The sequence below is a fragment of the Hypomesus transpacificus genome, chromosome 4 (genome assembly GCF_021917145.1).
Source record: "Hypomesus transpacificus isolate Combined female chromosome 4, fHypTra1, whole genome shotgun sequence".
In the NCBI taxonomy this organism is placed as follows: Eukaryota; Metazoa; Chordata; class Actinopteri; order Osmeriformes; family Osmeridae; genus Hypomesus; species Hypomesus transpacificus.
In genome coordinates, this window is record NC_061063.1 from 8,889,405 (window position 1) to 8,905,264 (window position 15,860).

At 48.2% G+C, this 15,860-nt stretch overlaps 2 protein-coding genes and 1 long non-coding RNA gene across 4 annotated transcripts in view; all 3 read left to right on the forward strand.

Annotated features, from left to right (window-relative positions):
- Nucleotides 1-1,914: 1,914 nt before the first annotated feature.
- On the forward strand, nt 1,915-4,260 carry LOC124467228. Its single transcript, XR_006956061.1, has 3 exons — nt 1,915-2,059; nt 2,473-3,013; nt 3,152-4,260. It is a non-coding gene; the product is annotated as an uncharacterized LOC124467228 (long non-coding RNA).
- A 2,902-nt stretch (nt 4,261-7,162) lies between these two features.
- abrab (actin binding Rho activating protein b) lies at nt 7,163-10,138 on the forward strand. Its single transcript, XM_047019460.1, has 2 exons — nt 7,163-8,376; nt 8,941-10,138. The coding sequence occupies exons 1-2, from the start codon at nt 7,616-7,618 to the stop codon at nt 9,422-9,424; spliced, it is 1,245 nt and encodes a 414-aa protein (XP_046875416.1). The 5' UTR covers nt 7,163-7,615; the 3' UTR covers nt 9,425-10,138.
- Nucleotides 10,139-10,706: 568 nt separating this feature from the next.
- Nucleotides 10,707-15,860, forward strand: part of samd12 (sterile alpha motif domain containing 12) — a 56,667-nt gene continuing 51,513 nt past the window's right edge. Inside the window, exon 1 of one of the 2 annotated variants that reach the window (XM_047019057.1) lies at nt 10,707-10,896. In XM_047019057.1, the coding sequence (XP_046875013.1) occupies nt 10,884-10,896 (13 nt within the window). In that variant the 5' untranslated portion in view covers nt 10,707-10,883. Of the gene's footprint in view, nt 10,897-11,237; nt 11,789-15,860 lie in introns of those variants that run through there. The other variant, XM_047019056.1, reaches the window with a different exon arrangement.

The window sequence follows — 15,860 nt, forward strand, 5'->3', positions numbered from 1 at the left end:
TTGGCCTCCCCACAGGGCGACCGGGACCCAGAACCGTTTGGCTTTGATGGTCCCCCAGCTGGACTGGGCCAGCATCCATGTTCCGAAGGTCCAGTCCGACATGCCCAGGCTCCCAGTTCAAACCATGCAGCTGCTCACCAGTGAACAACTGCAGTGCCTGGGGTAAGAGATTCCAGTCAAGACTGGACTGGTGTCACACACCTTCATTTTAGAGTCCTCTAATCCATAGTCCTGTTTGGTTTTGCCTCTTCGAAGGTTGCCAAATCTGAGTGAAAGCTGCTACTTGAATGCTGCAATTCAGTGTATGCTGAGGATGGGGGGCTTTTGCCAGCAGCTCTTGCAACAGCAGCACATCTGGAGGAACAATCCAGCCGCCGGCCTGCTCAAGTACACACACTCCTCTTATCAAGATTGACTTAACTGTGACTCAGAAAACCTATCATACACGTCATGAATCTTGTCGCCCTTTTGCTCCCTGCCTTTTTTTCCTGTCTCCCCTCCCTCTTTATCTCTCCCTCCCCGTGTCTCTCTTTATCTCTCCCTCCCCGTGTCTCTATTTATCTCTCCCTCCCCATCTCTCTCTTTATCTCTCTCTCTTTATCTCTCCCTCCCCATCTCTCTCCATGCAGGTGCTTTGTTGACGTCAAGGTGGCCAGATTTGGCCACCAACCGGCCTACAAACGCATCGTCCTTAAGGCTCTGCTTGACTGCGTGGCTGAGGAGGCAGATGAGTTCCGGGATGGCGGCCAGAAGGTGAGAGCACCACCCCTAACTGTCCTCAACCAAAAGCTTAGTTTTCATAACGGGAGAGGGAATCCATCAATGCCAATGTTTACGTGAACACATTTGATCTCTGTGTTTGTGTTGCCCGGGTGTGTGTTTAGGACGCCCACGAGTTCTTCTGCGTCACTGTGGCCCACATGGCAGCTCTGGCCCCCCTCCTGGAGGGAGGGGCGTACACCTGCCCGGTCCGCACCAACCTGCTCTTCCAGATGCTCAGCACGAGGACTTGCAGGCAGTAAGACACGTGGACATGCTCCTGCTATGCTGCGCTGCACACGCGCCTCACTCACAGGGATGCACATGTTTGCTCATGGCAACTTTTACCAAAGGTTTGTAAAACGAGACTTGAATTCTGTGTCGAGGTGTGGACTGCAGTCCTCCAGACAGGAGGAATTCTCCAACTTGTCTCTGGCCCTGACGGCTGGGAGCTCCGTCGAGGCCTGCCTGCAGCAGTACCTCCAGGTCAGAAGCTCCCGCTACGCACTAGACTACTCCAATTAGCCTTGGAGTGCCATCTAAGGATGATATGTATCACATAATAACTGCCCCCCCCCCATCTCTTCTTTGCTGTAGGAGACTGAACTGGAGTTTCGCTGCAGCTGTGGAGGATGCCGCTCAGGACTGCGGTGGTCGTTCCTGACCCTGCCCCGGTGAGTCTGCCAGCTGTGTCATTCCTGGTCCCTCAGTAGGCTAACATTCTAACGGCAGAACTTTCCTTCACCTTCTCCCCCGTGCAGAGTGATCGTGTTCCAGTTGAACCGATTCTGTCACGGCGCACAGTGGCAGCTGGAGAAGTTGGAGGAGCCCATTCTTCTCAGCAGAGAGCTGCTGCTCTGCTCTGGACCGAGCGGCGACAAGGCACTCCCCATCAGGGCTGCCCAGGAGCAGGGCCAGACTCCTGGGGGCCAGGGACACACCCAGGAGCAGGGCCAGGCTCCTGGGGGCCAGGGACACACCCAGGAGCAGGGCCAGGCTCCTGGGGGCCAGGGAGACACCCAGGAGCAGGGCCAGACTCCTGGGGGCCAGGGAGACACCCAGGAGCAGGGCCAGGCTCCTGGGGGCCAGGGAGACACCCAGGAGCAGGGCCAGACTCCTGGGGGCCAGGGACACACCCAGGAGCAGGGCCAGACTCCTGGGGGCCAGGGACACACCCAGGAGCAGGGCCAGACTCCTGGGGGCCAGGGACACACCCAGGAGCAGGGCCAGGCTCCTGGGGGCCAGGGAGACACCCAGGCCGGGACAGGGATCACCCAGCTGACCAGCCCTCATGCCTCAGGTACAGTACAGGGGGGTTGTGGTTCAGCAGCTCTGCTGACGGCACTGTGTGATGGGTTTGGAGACTTGGCACCACACATGCTCAGATCAGTCCTGATTAGAACACACAGCTCCACAGCTGGGAGATGACTAGGGAGTTCAGAGCTTGTCAGTTTACTGTGTTACCACCCTTGTCTGATCCAGTTCATGTGAGCACTGAGGAGGGGTCAGAGAGACAGGGAAGCCCCCCCATGGTGAGGACAGAGATAGGAGAGAGACACCAAATATCAGACATATACTCTACCTAATCAGGAAGAAAGGATTAGCTGTAAAAAAATAAAAAAAAATCCTACTTTAGGATAAAGATGGATGCTCTTTTGAAAGTGTGTTCACTGTGCTGCGCTGTGTGTGTGACTGCTGGGTGTCTGTTTCCAGAGCTCAAGGTACAGCCTGGTTAGTGTGTTGAGTCACATTGGTTCTTCTACCAACTCGGGTAAGGCTCACACCATGTTACACTCACACAGGAACTGTTTGTAAGTATTTCAATTACACACCCTTACACATATGTCCAACTTGACTGACCCTATTCAGCTGCTTGTTTAAAACAAATGGACTTATTTAGGTTGCTGGGGGTAAGTATACACACACATACACCATTCACGGGTGAGTATAACACACCATTCACGGGTGAGTATAACACACCATTCACGGGTGAGTATCCACACTCACACATTGACAGCACCACAGTGGGGTGAACAGGTGAGTATAACCCCGATTGGCTCTACCCTACCTAACAGAGCACCCCCCTCTCCCTAAAGGCCACTACATCTGTGACTGTCACTACACAGACGGGAACCCCGACGACCCGACAGACCGCTGGCTCTCCTACAACGACCACATCGTCACGGAGACGACCGGCGAGTTAGTCTGCGAGCGCAGGCAGAGGAGCTCCTACTTGCTGTTCTACGAGAGACGGGTACGGAAACGCCAAACACTTGACTTCCCCCACACGGCCTGACCCTCACCCATCTCTCTCCACTCCGCCGCTCGACTCCAAAATGTGGGGTGACATCCTGCTCCACACTGATGTTGATGTTCTCTGCTCCTTCTGCAGTAGAGCAGACGCGCCTGACAGCCGTCCTGCGCCGGATACGCCCAGCGAAGGATCCACCGCGCGACGGAGGCGTGGGGAAGTGAAACCAGGGACTGTGCGAGCTGCTCCAGAGACACGGCTGGCCCCCTGTCTGCAGCATGCCAGTCTAGCCTCAGGAGGATAGGCTGCCCCCCCAAGGGCCTGGATCCTCTCAAGGTTTCTCCCCCATGAGGGAGTTGTTCCTTGCCGCTGTCGCCACAATTTTTGGCTTGCCCTCGGGGGGGATTTTAGAAAATAAATGGTTTCACCTTCTCCGTTCTCATGTGGTTGGCATTGCTTGGCATAATAATCATATTTTATTTGGGGGATGCCTTTCAAAGCATTCAAGTACATCTTACATGAAATGGGCCTATGTAGATGAGTTCAAAAACAGTGGAGGTTAAAAGAGACGTATGCAGTATACGTGACATAAGGCTTTGGTGGGCAGACTCTCCCCAGAGTTTAAGACCTGAGAGGCATCATAAGGAGAGTGCTAGACCCGATATCGAAGTGTAATAATACAAAATAATTGTCATTTTTACTCCTAACTTTAGGCGTAGCCCCTACCAGCCTGGGTTTGATACGATGACTATACAGATGAGTGTGTTGAGGTATTCAACCACAATGACGTTTTGTTTCTGTGGTTGTATCTATCCAATTGCGTACAGAGGCATTTGGGTCGGCGCCCATTGATCCTTGCGAGACGACAGCTGGAATTGTCATATTTTGCACTTGGCTCTCAATCCCCCCCTCCTCCTGGCCAAGCACACTGACCCCAGCCTCCAGCTGCTATCACACCGTCCTTCCTCTCCTTTATTTATGAAGGCCGCAGAGAGCGGCCAAGCACATTCAATAACACACTGATGTGCTCTGGAGGGAAGTATTAGTGGATTAAGACAGCGGGGATGAGGATGGATTAGATGACATGGTTTACTTTCCCAGGCCAAGGTAGATTTGTCAGCCTGGCTGTAACCCACTGTCCTGATTTGGAAGAACGTGGTGATTCTGTTCAAACGCTATATGTCGTTGCTGCTGCCGTCTGGCACAGCAGTGCCAGCAGATGTTTGAATGGTGTATATGTTGTTGAGTATGTCGGAAGAGACACCATATTAAACACCATAGTAGTCCAGAAAAAAGTATTGGAATTCATGTTTGTGCAGCTTTGAAGTATGGGAATTATTGTGTCTAAAGTAAGACCAACAAGTTAGTAATACTCAGTCTGGGCCAATCAGGTTACAAATCTTTTATCTAGTGGTCAGTTCTTTAGCAGTTTTTGCAATCACTGGTAGATTGAAAGAAAGAAATGAAATGATTCAGAAGCAGCGGCTCAACGCCTGTGGCATGAGCATGCCACCCTGGGATGACCAAGAGCCTGGGAGGTCACGTCACAGCATCCTACCCTGGGATCACCAAGAGCCTGGGAGGTCACGTCACAGCATCCTACCCTGGGATCACCAAGAGCCTGGAAGGTCAAGTCACAGCATCCTACCCTGGGATCACCAAGAGCCTGGGAGGTCAAGTCACAGCATCCTACCCTGGGATGACCAAGAGCCTGGGAGGTCACACATCAGCATCGCTCCAGAATTGCAATACATCTCACTGGCCAACCAAAACGACAACCCCAGCAAATAGCTTCAAACTCAAAGGAATACTGTAAAAGGCAAACAAAACAGCCTGAACAGTCCGGAAAAACAGGTGCTTCATCTCTGCTCAAGACCGGACCTCTCATTTGTGCTCAGTTGTATGACGTCTAGACCACCCCACCCACCACCACCCCCCCATTCCAGATGGAACACTTTTGAGTGGTCCTTTCATTGAGAAACGCTCTGTGTTTACACCTGGACTTTCAAAATGAAACCACCATCTCTTTGAGTGATTAATGTAATTAATCAGTTCATGAGGTAAAGCCAGAATGAAAACCACCTGACTGCCAAGGCTGTGGTACTCACCACAGACTGATGGATGGTGGGGACGTTTTTGCGGTGCGGAGGGGAGGTGAGGCTGGTGAGCTTGTGGTATTTAGAGCCAGAGTGTGACGGGTTATGTCCTATATGAAAACCCCCCAGCCACAGCTCTGGGCTTATTGATGACTGTCCCTCCTACCTTCAGCATGAACCAAATCAGAGGGAGTTGAGCTCTTCTCACACAGCCCTATTGTCTGTAGACTGATGTTAGGAGGACCCCTACTTGCACGGTTCTGCCACTACATCTCCTGGTAGTCTCGACAGATTGGAAAACAGAGATGGACATTCTACCACCGGGGGGAGCACAACATCTGAATTGATCTGAAATGTGACTGGTACTCATGTCTGTGAATCTCACACCTGTTTGGCAAGAGCATCTGCATTACATGTGTTAAAGCAACTGGACTCAATAGGGAACTCTATTGTAACAGCTTGCTGTGTCCTCCACTACTGTAAAGAGCACTTTGCAACCTTCAAGGCTCACTGACGCACTTCCACACCGCATGACTGACAGCCAACAGCTGTCTCTGCCCAGCATGTGTTTCTATGCCTCAGCCAGAGTCTATTCATATATCCCTTCCCTTTCTAAACACAATGATAGAACGCACGCAATGTACACTTTGTTCAGTCTACAGGGTAGTCCACAGCAAAATCCCTGAAATGACTCAAAAGAATGAGTACTGAGAACAACCAATGCAGCCTGTGAAGTCCCACTGTGGAGGCCAGTGCCAGTGCAGCCTCTTCATGTGACGGGCTGAGGGGGGGGCTATGACCTCAGTACCAGGTGCGTGTCCTGCAAGACTACACCGCTCATGCGTAAGCAGTCGCTCTTCGTCTTCTCCAGGTGTCACGTTCTTTCCTGCCTTTTCTCCCTGGGATCAGGTGTCTCCTGTCCCTGACGTCCCCTCCTCCTGCTCCCTTAACTGACCACTACAGCCTCCCTTCCCTGACCACTACAGCCTCTCTTCCCTGAGGACTACAGCCTCCCTTCCCTGACCACTACAGCCTCTCTTCCCTGACCACTACAGCCTCTCTTCCCTGACCACTACAGCCTCTCTTTCCTGACCACTACTGCCTCTCTTCCCTGACCTCTACAGCCTCTCTTCCCTGACCACTTCAGCCTCTCTTCCCTGACCACTACAGCCTCTCTTCCCTGACCACTACAGCCTCCCGTTCTGGACAGCTGGAGTCACTCTCAGGTGTACATATGGTGGCACCCCGAGAATGGATGTATTTAGGTGGTTTCCAGGTTGTGCCGTATAACTTTTTGTTGTTTTGTAAAAACGTAACTTGGAAGGAAGTGTGCCAGAATTTGAGCTGTGTTGTGGTTCCGGTGTCTTCTTATGGGAAGATATCTTTTACAAGCTGGCTGCTGTTCTTCTGAAGACGGCCCTACTCTTCCTTTACTCCTCCTTCCGTTATAACATTTAAGTTAATCGTTTTAGTTTGAGTGATCTCATATTCGAAGTGATCTTGTTTTTACTGTTTTTATCTCTTCACCAAAGATGTATAACTATTCCATGTGTTTTATCTCTCTAATCCAGTCTCATTTGGTGGTGTTTTTAACTGTATTCTGTGCTTTGTGCATTCCCAAGTTGCTAACTGTGTCATAACAATTCCACCATAGACATCGCTTTCAGGTCACACATGCACAAACTGTAAGAAACCAAGTAGTGTGATAAGTAGATGACAACAAGTTTCTTTATTTGTATGGTCACCGGTCATTTGAATCTGGGTCAGTGTTTTGATGGCACTTTGCATCGAATACTGTATATATCCATATCAATAATATGGTTAACTTTACCTCTATCCAATTGTATTACTTTTCCCTCAACCGGTTTGTTTTGTGTTTTAGCTTGTAAGAATGTGCACCTGACTTCCTGGCCTTCTTTGAAATGCCTCTTCTGATGATGCAACAGCTCTCTGCACATGTAGGCCCTAGATAAACGATACGGCCTTGAAAGTAATCTGACATCATTTCCTGAATACATAACTTGTGCAGCTGAACTAGGTGACAAACTTTCCTCTGTGATCATCTCACCACACAAAGACAGGCCACTCAACAGGGCATCCGGATAAGTCCCGCGGATTGTCTAGTCTCTAGTCTTGTCTGTGCAGCTGTCTGCACATTTGCACTGGTAGTGACAGAGCTTAATGAGCCCTCGCTGCGCTGCTGTTTACCTCCGGATATAGCCTACGGTCTGTGATGAAACGTGAGCTCCCAACCAATCCCATAGGGCAGACAAGTATCAGGGAAAGACGATCGTTGCTGAAGTGGAGATGACTGAAATACTTTCCACGGTCATGTCGGGTTCCCTCCTCCAGAGCAGAGCGAAGGCAGCGAGTGGCAGAAGCAAGAAAGCGTTGCGATTGGAAAACAAGCATATACACATAGAGATAAGCTTAAGGAACATAGAGAATCGACAACTGACAGATCGGCGAAAGGTCCGTTTGGCAAAAGGCATTCTTAGGCACCGCGACCATGTCAGAGCTCCATTCTGAACCAGCGGTAGCAGGTTCTCCCCAGAGGAAACCCTCCACCAACAAGAACATCAAGAAGCTGCGCACCATCAGCATGGTGTGTAGTCTGACCCGCAGCTGGCAGCAGTGGGTGTCGGAGATCGAGGACAAGCAAGCCAGCGAGCCCACCGGTTGGGCCCCTGACGTCCTGAGAGGACTCGGCGAGGAACCCAAGAAATTGGACGGAAGCAAGACAGGCCCATCTGAAAAGAAGGCTCGTGCGAGTCAGAACCCTACTGCAGACGCCCCAATCCCAGAGCACCAGGAGGATTCTGCCTCAACCAAACGGGCCAATCCAGAGGTGTCTGCTGAGTCCCGGATCAAGACCAAGCAGGTGTCAAAGACGGTGACGAGCAGTGCCCAGGAGAAGAGCACTGGCATTGCTCTCCTGACGGAGCGGATCTGCAAAGAACCCCAACCCCCGGAGGAAGACATTGACAGTTTGCTGAGCAAGCGAAGCTCACCCACACGCCGCAGGAAGTGCTCCAACATGGTGTCTGCCCTGACAAGCAGCTGGAAGGAGGTGGAGAAGGAGAGGAAGCAGGGGCACTCCCATAGCGTGGACACTGAGGACAGTGGCTACTCAGAGGAGAGGAGCACGGAGGCTGAGGGAGGACTGCTGGATGGTGCCAGGGCCTTTGGAGAGTCGGAATGTGGGGACAGCGGCTCACCCGAGGGACACACTGAGTCATCGGTGAAGATCAAACGATCCTCGGTCCCTGCGTGAGTTCACTATGCTCTTTTTTTTGTGTGCCTGCAGTTAATTTGCCATGATTATGCTGAATATGGTGGCAATTAGCTGTCTACTCAAAACACGTCTGTCCTCTTTTCTTGATATTAATTGTTGCTGGTGGCTGTTAGATAATAGTAGAGACAGTAAGACAGAGAGAGACAGAGAGAGAGACAGAGAGAGAGACAGAGAGACAGTGAGAGAGAGAGAGAGAGAGAGAGAGAGGGAGGGAGGGAGGGAGGGAGGGAGGGAGGGAGGGAGAGAGGGAGGGAGAGAGGGAGGGAGAGAGGGAGGGAGAGAGGGAGGGAGAGAGGGAGGGAGAGAGAGAGAGAGAGAGAGAGAGAGAGAGAGAGAGATACGTGTGATGGTAGAGAGAGAAGCACCTAGAGGGAAAAAGGCAGCTAGTCAGCAACAAATTAGAGTCCTTTAGTAAATACTGCCCCCATGTGGTTAAGCGATGTCTGTTTTTTAGCCACTGTACAAAAACACTGTGAAGTCACATTACATTAAGAGTTTGTAATTGCTATGTTGGTTGATGTGCTCCTTGTCCTTCACAGGGTCAAGAAGGAGGCGGAAGATTCCCACAATATCAACGCCCTTTCCAAGAAGTACAGTGCCGTGGGCAGCCTGAAGAGCCGTTGGCAGAACTGGGCTTCAGACCACTCTGAGACCCAGAAGCTCAACCCCTTCAGCGAAGAATTTGACTACGAGTACTCCATGTCGACCCGCCTCCGCAAGGGCGAGGAGGGCTACGGGCGTCCCAAGGAGGGCACCAAGACCGCAGAGAGGGCCAAACGGGCGGAGCAGCACATCCACGGCGAGATCGACGACATGTGCTACATCATCAGGACTATGGCCGACCCGGACCCGGACGGGAAGACTCGCGTCACGTTTGGGCAGCTGTTCGACAGATACGTGCGCATCTCGGACAAGGTGGTGGGGATCTTGATGAGGGCCAGGAAGCATGGGAAGTTGGTGTTTGAGGGTGAGATGCTGTGGCAGGGGCAGGATGATGCTGTTGTCATTACTCTGCTTGTGTGAGCTGCAGTCACATCAGGACAGCAAGGGGGGGCAGCCATGGATGGGTGGGGGGGTTGTCTGGCTAAAGCCCCACACTGGCTGCACCAATCCCACAGTTGATCCCATGGAGCTGCCTCTCTTTCAGGGGCATGCCTATTGGACAGAGTCCTGGGATGACTGATTCACAGATGATCTGAAGGAGTACAACATCTGCTGCTATTTTGGTGAACTCAACTACTATTCAGTTTCATTGACTGATTTTTTTTTTCTTTTGTGAACTGTTGCCTTGTAGTTTTTCACTGGGTCTTAAAGTGCATTTAACTTTTCCCTGTCAGGTCAGACCCCAGTGGTATCTGAACATGGTTAAAGATGGACAATAAATTGCTGCTTGATTAAGTTGTATGTAGTGGGATTCAGATATGGATTTGGTTTAACTGCATACAGCTCTGCCAGGTTGCTAGTTCACACTATGCTATACTTGAAACAGAACTATAGTACACGGCACATTACTATTTCACAGACTGAATAAGAGCCCCAACACTACTGAATAATGTAGCAAGTCTATTAGAAGAGAGTGCTTTTAAACATAAATATTAAAGATTTAGGTTTTTTTATTTGATCATAGTACTGTATGTGCATGCTGGAGCTGTTTTGGAACATATATCATAAATTTGGAAGATACAACACAATCAAACTAGAGGAGTTTGTTTCCTGGTACTCAAAATAACATTATTATGTAGTATTGGTCTTCAGTTTTTATTGAACAAAGTGATTATGATGTGTTATGATTATACAATGATAGTTGAACGTGTAGTATACATATTAAGTAAGTAAGCACATTTTAGCACACTCTTAGACAGCGAGGCTGACCGCATGCTCCACAGTGGCCAAAAAATGTGTCACCTCAGACATGCAGATATTCTTCTTATGGGTAGAAAAAGAGGAAATGGTGAACCAATCTGACAGGTCCAGCATAACAAACATGACACCACTCACAAATACAAAGGACATACCTTAACAGCGTTGCTACAGCTAAGATACAAACTGCTGATACATTACATGCTGCTAGAAATGTGGGATGACCACCCCCCCCGCCACACACACATACACACACACCTACAGACACACACACATATACACATACTAAATAAACAAGCAGGCACCACAATAACTTCGAAAATTACAAACACACACAGATGTGATTAAAAGTTAAATATCAAAGTAAAATATTAAAACAGCAGTAATCACTGGCGTTTCAATGAATGGGAAACTTAAATTGAAAAGTTATGTATGTATGTGTGCGTTCCTAAAATCCAGCAAAAGCCTACACTCCCCACAATTCTTTGAGAGGCGCGCATCTGTGCGCTCGAGCTTGCCCGCAGCAAGTGATAACAAGCAAGATCAGGTACAATGAGAGAACATTAAGATTCCTACGTTTCACCTGCTTTGTGAATGATGCCCGAATGTATGGAGTAGCATAATGGCTGTCGAAGGTAAGGTAACGCTTTATTCTTAATTAAACCGAATATAAATGTCTGTGTTTATTTTTGTTTCAGTACTGAACAGACATTGTGAGATTGAGACCACTGAGATGGTGCATGAATGGCCCAATATACAAGACGCTGTGTTTTCTAAATATTAATACGAAATGCAATGTCTGTATGTGACAGGGTGTGATTTGATAATGTCACTCTTTACAAACATTTAGCCTTATTGTCTCATGTCGAATTGATATCGTAGTTGGGTTCAGTGTGAGAATATAAACTATTCACATAGCATATATGGATTAGTTTTAATGCGCAGGCGTCGGTCTGTATCTTCTCATGCTGGTCTATTTGTAACGCGGGAAGCCTGTCAGTGTTACCTATGAAAATGCGGTGACTAATAATTGCAAACGGACGCTGTGTACAGCATGCATATGCCATGTCATTGTACATGTCTCATTGGCAATAGAGCGGCTTGAGTGACGTGCACTGTCCGTGCTTTTTGCACCTGTTCACAAGGGATGCTGCTATCGCGTCGGTGAGAGTCTCATCTGTGTGTCAGTTGACATTAGAGTATTAGTCTGTTGAGAAAGAACACGGTCCAAAACCCAGCGTCTAATTAAAATAGCACTGTTTAGGCACAGAACAGGACGTCTCCGGCAATCTGTTCTAAGACCGTTTGGTTTATTCGTTGCATGGATGCCATGTGAACGAGCCACACGCTTCTGAAACCAGTAATTAGGGTACTGATAGTTTTGTAAGGCATCTTGTCTGAACATTCGGGGGGGGGAAGACAACGCTTTCCAGCTTGGGTGCAGATATACCAAACACAGTACCGGGATGCTCGGACAGTCACCTCATCTTATCGGAGGGATCCTGTGGATTCAAAATCCAATGAGAGGTATGTCGAGGACGTTAACATAACGTGTTTAGCCTGTGGCTGTTTACAATGTCTTACCGGTAAGTTAAAGGCTTTACGGGCAGGTCTAGGCTTTGTTATGTGTGGCATGCCATTGTGACTGTGGCGTCTCAACTTTGCAGGTTTTCCTTGATGCGATCACTTTCGGTATGAACTGGTCTCTCTGGTTCTGCACATTCTGTACAAGGGTGGTATAGGCCTACTAAAAGTAAGCCTGTATTATAAATGTCTAGAATATGTAATTAGGCTACTTTGACAGCATGAGATTTAATGAATACACCGACATTGACTGACCAGGGTACTTGACTGTGTCTAATTTGCTATTTTAGATCATTCATTTGTTGTGAGGTCTTATCATGTAAGGCCACTGGAGTAAAGCAGTTGAACTGGCCCTGTGGACCAGACCACTCAGCGGACTCAGAACGCTGCTTAGTCATCATGCCCTCTCCACCATGCTCCAGATTACACATGCTATTTTAATCTTTGCTACTTCACTCATTCATGGAAGATCTAACTGGGGAAATATGAATTTTCTTTAGTTTTCTCAAAAAATCAAGGCCTCACACTATAGACTATAGACACAGCACTAAGCAATGGTTTTGCAGTGACTATGTAGACAAGAGTTTTTAAAACTCAACCATGGTACCTTACACTCCTTAGTACACCAGAGATTACAGTGGATATATCAAACACTGAACAGTCAGAGATAGTTTTCCCCCCAATGTTTTTGGGGGAGCAATATTGGCATATTGGCAGCAATGTTGAGCAACAAAATACTGTTCTTTTTCATACCATCCTATGGTAAACACGTCTTATCAGAAAAGTCTATTTTCATTTGTAATTTCTATTGCATTACGTTAGCTTTTATGTTAGAAACAGATTTTTTTACAGTAGGCATTTATATATCTCCTGCTTCAGACAAACTGCAGCTATACTAAACCTACACAAAGTCTCTGTTAGACCCTCATGAGTCACAAAGCTTCTTTTACCTATGGCACGCCTCAACAAAGGTTCCTAACACTGGCATCAGTTTATCCGGTTTCATGATGGACCCTGTAGACTCATTCTGTCGTTTGCCTGAGCTCCCGCACCATATGGAGATGTGCAGAAGGTTCTTCGATTTTGCAGAGTCACCGTTTTATGAACGGACACTGTGCCAGCCCATTTTACAAAGGGAATGTAGGACAGTTTTTAATAATTCATTACATGTGAAAGACAGTTAATCGCCTTTTAGAAATCCTGTTGGAGTGTTACACTACTTTTTTTCCAATCTGTGTACATACACAGTGTACATACACAGTACATGTAACATTTAACCGTGTGTTAAGTAGCTTCACATCGGTGTACTTCCTCAGTAAGCGTTGGGCAAAATGATGACCTGTTTTTGGAATGTTATTTTGTGTTGGGAAAATTCCATGGTCTTGCTGATAAAGTTTGGTACTGTAGATGGGTTTTATCACAAGTTGGGAAGACAGTTATTCAAATACACACTCAATAAGGATATCATCATTGCTGTCTTTGTATAGGCTTGCCTCTACATACACATATGCATATTCTTCAGACTAACATGAAAACACTCACTACATTAAACTTCTCCCTGCACGCAACTAGCCCAAATCATTGTGCCAAGAGAGTCGAGTGGACAACATTATTGTCATAACTGCTGTGACTCCATGACAAGTGATATGAAGTAACTACAGGCTGACCCTCTGCATCCAACATATGACAGTGAAGGCTTATTTATACCCATTAAGACAGAAGCTTTTATGACTGCTTATGTCATTGGTTATATCATGCACCTCCTTTTGCACTGTACCAGGCTTTGTTTTTTCAATGAATAGGGGCAGTACATCGACCTTTGGTGCCCATGGAACCGGTCAATCTCCATGGCCTTATAACCCTTTGTTGAGAGTAGTGTTTACCCCCTCAGCTTTGCCTCCCCAGGCCGTCCACTCCAGCTTATACCTCCGCCGCCCGCAGTGCTGATCTGACAGTGCCTTACCCCGACCCGCCTGACTGTGCATCCATTCAGAAGACTGGGTCTAGTTTAATCCCCGGGCCGTCTGATTCCACACTCACCCAGGGCATGGATCCTCCTGCCTGGGCACTGGGAGGAGACTGTAGCCCTCTCCAGTTAGCTTCAGAAAAGGAAAGCTTGGCGAGGCTGCACATATACACATGTACTCTTAGGAAGCACTCTCACGTACATCATCCTCTCAGAACTTGACAGGCTTTTTGTTGCGAAGCAGCACTGGCTCTTTACACTTAATTTAAGCACAGGCACTCTGTAGATAAAGCTATAGTGTAGGGTGGAAGCATTGTCACAGCTCCAATGTGATACCATACTTAACCTCAACGCAGCTAGGCTCAATACACAACTTTACAGAACCGGAAGACTTGAATTTGATTGTATTGAATACATCCACTTTAATGTATGAATCCATCTAGAATATCAATCTAGAGAGACATCAGCAATGAAATGCGTTTGCTAAAACATATAGGATGTTATTTAAACAAACATTTGAATGAATATAGCAGCTCAGTTTCCACCTACCTTTACCTTTACCCAGGAGACCATGACATGACCAATTGCTGAAGTGAAATCGATTCAAGTTGGAAGGGGCCAAATGCTATTTATACCTTGGCAAACTCAACATTCATACTGAGGCAGATTTACAGTTTGAAGGAGAGGGGAGGACAGGGTAAAGAACGCTTCTAATTTTAGACCCTATGAACATGCAGCCACGGTGAGGCAGTAAGAGGGTTGCTGTGGTTTCGCTCCAATGTCACGGTGACGATTAATCAATGTCCCTCCTTCAGTCTGAAATCAAACAGAACCAGAAATCAAGGAAACGATGGCCCCTACGAAACACTGCTAAAAAACAAGAGAGTGGGGCTACATAGCATCTAAAGCTACACAACTGTGGAAGACCCCCCTGCATTTTTCCAGTACCCCAAAATCACGTTCCATTACTGTCAACAACTACAGGACAGTAGTACTGACCTTGCATTTCATGAAGACTTTCGAGGGACTGGTTTTGCTGCACCTCAGGCCTGCTGAGAGACTCCCTGGACCCCATGCAGTTCATGTACAAGGCCTAAATCAGCGTGGACGAGGCCATCACCTGCCTGCTGCACAGGGCTTACCTGGAGAGGTTGGGAAGCACAGTGAGAGTCATGTTCTTTTGACTTACCCAGTGAATTTAACACCATCTGACAACATGGTGGCCTGGATTACAGGCCACCTCACTAGCAGGCCACAGTACATCGGACTGCAGGGCACCCTGTCAGATGGGATGGGCGATACCGGGGCACCCCAAGGAACAGTACTTCGACTATTTTTTTTCACCATTTCCACCTCTGACTTCAGTTTTAACTGTGGAACACGCCACCTCCAGAAGTTCTCTGATGACTCCTCCATAGTGGGCAGTATCAGTGAGGACGAGGAGGAGGAGCACAGAGGTGTTGTAGAGTTTCGTCAGAGGTTCTGGGGTGAATCACCTCCAACTTAACTTAGCAAGACCAAGGAGCAAGTGGTGTATTTATGTAAACATTGCTATTATTCTATATTATTTTAATATATTATATTTTCTTAAGTGTCAAATAATTCTTTTTGTGTTCAGAAAGCTCCTACCCCCCCCCCTTTCTCTCTCTCTCTCACTCCCACCCTCACTCTCACACTCTCACTCTCACACTCACACTCACTCACTCTCACACACACACTGACACAAACACACCATTCATGCTTCCTCTGACAACCAATGTTTGTCATGGATAATGGCCACCGTCTCTGAATAATTCTGACTCACGGGGCACCCTGCTGTGTTCTGCGCCAGTCTTGGCGCAATAACAAGGCCCCGACAACCGTGAAGTTCACTGGTCTCTATTGTGCTGGCTGATTGCAGCCGCTGGAGGGAGAGGGTCTCAGAGTCATTGATATTACAGAGCCGACAGATGGAGAATCAATGACAGGAGGAAGTCAGCCGTAGTTTATCGGCCAAATTGAGTCACGCGGAACAGTTTTTCCCCCAGATTAGGTTTGCCTGAGGGGCAT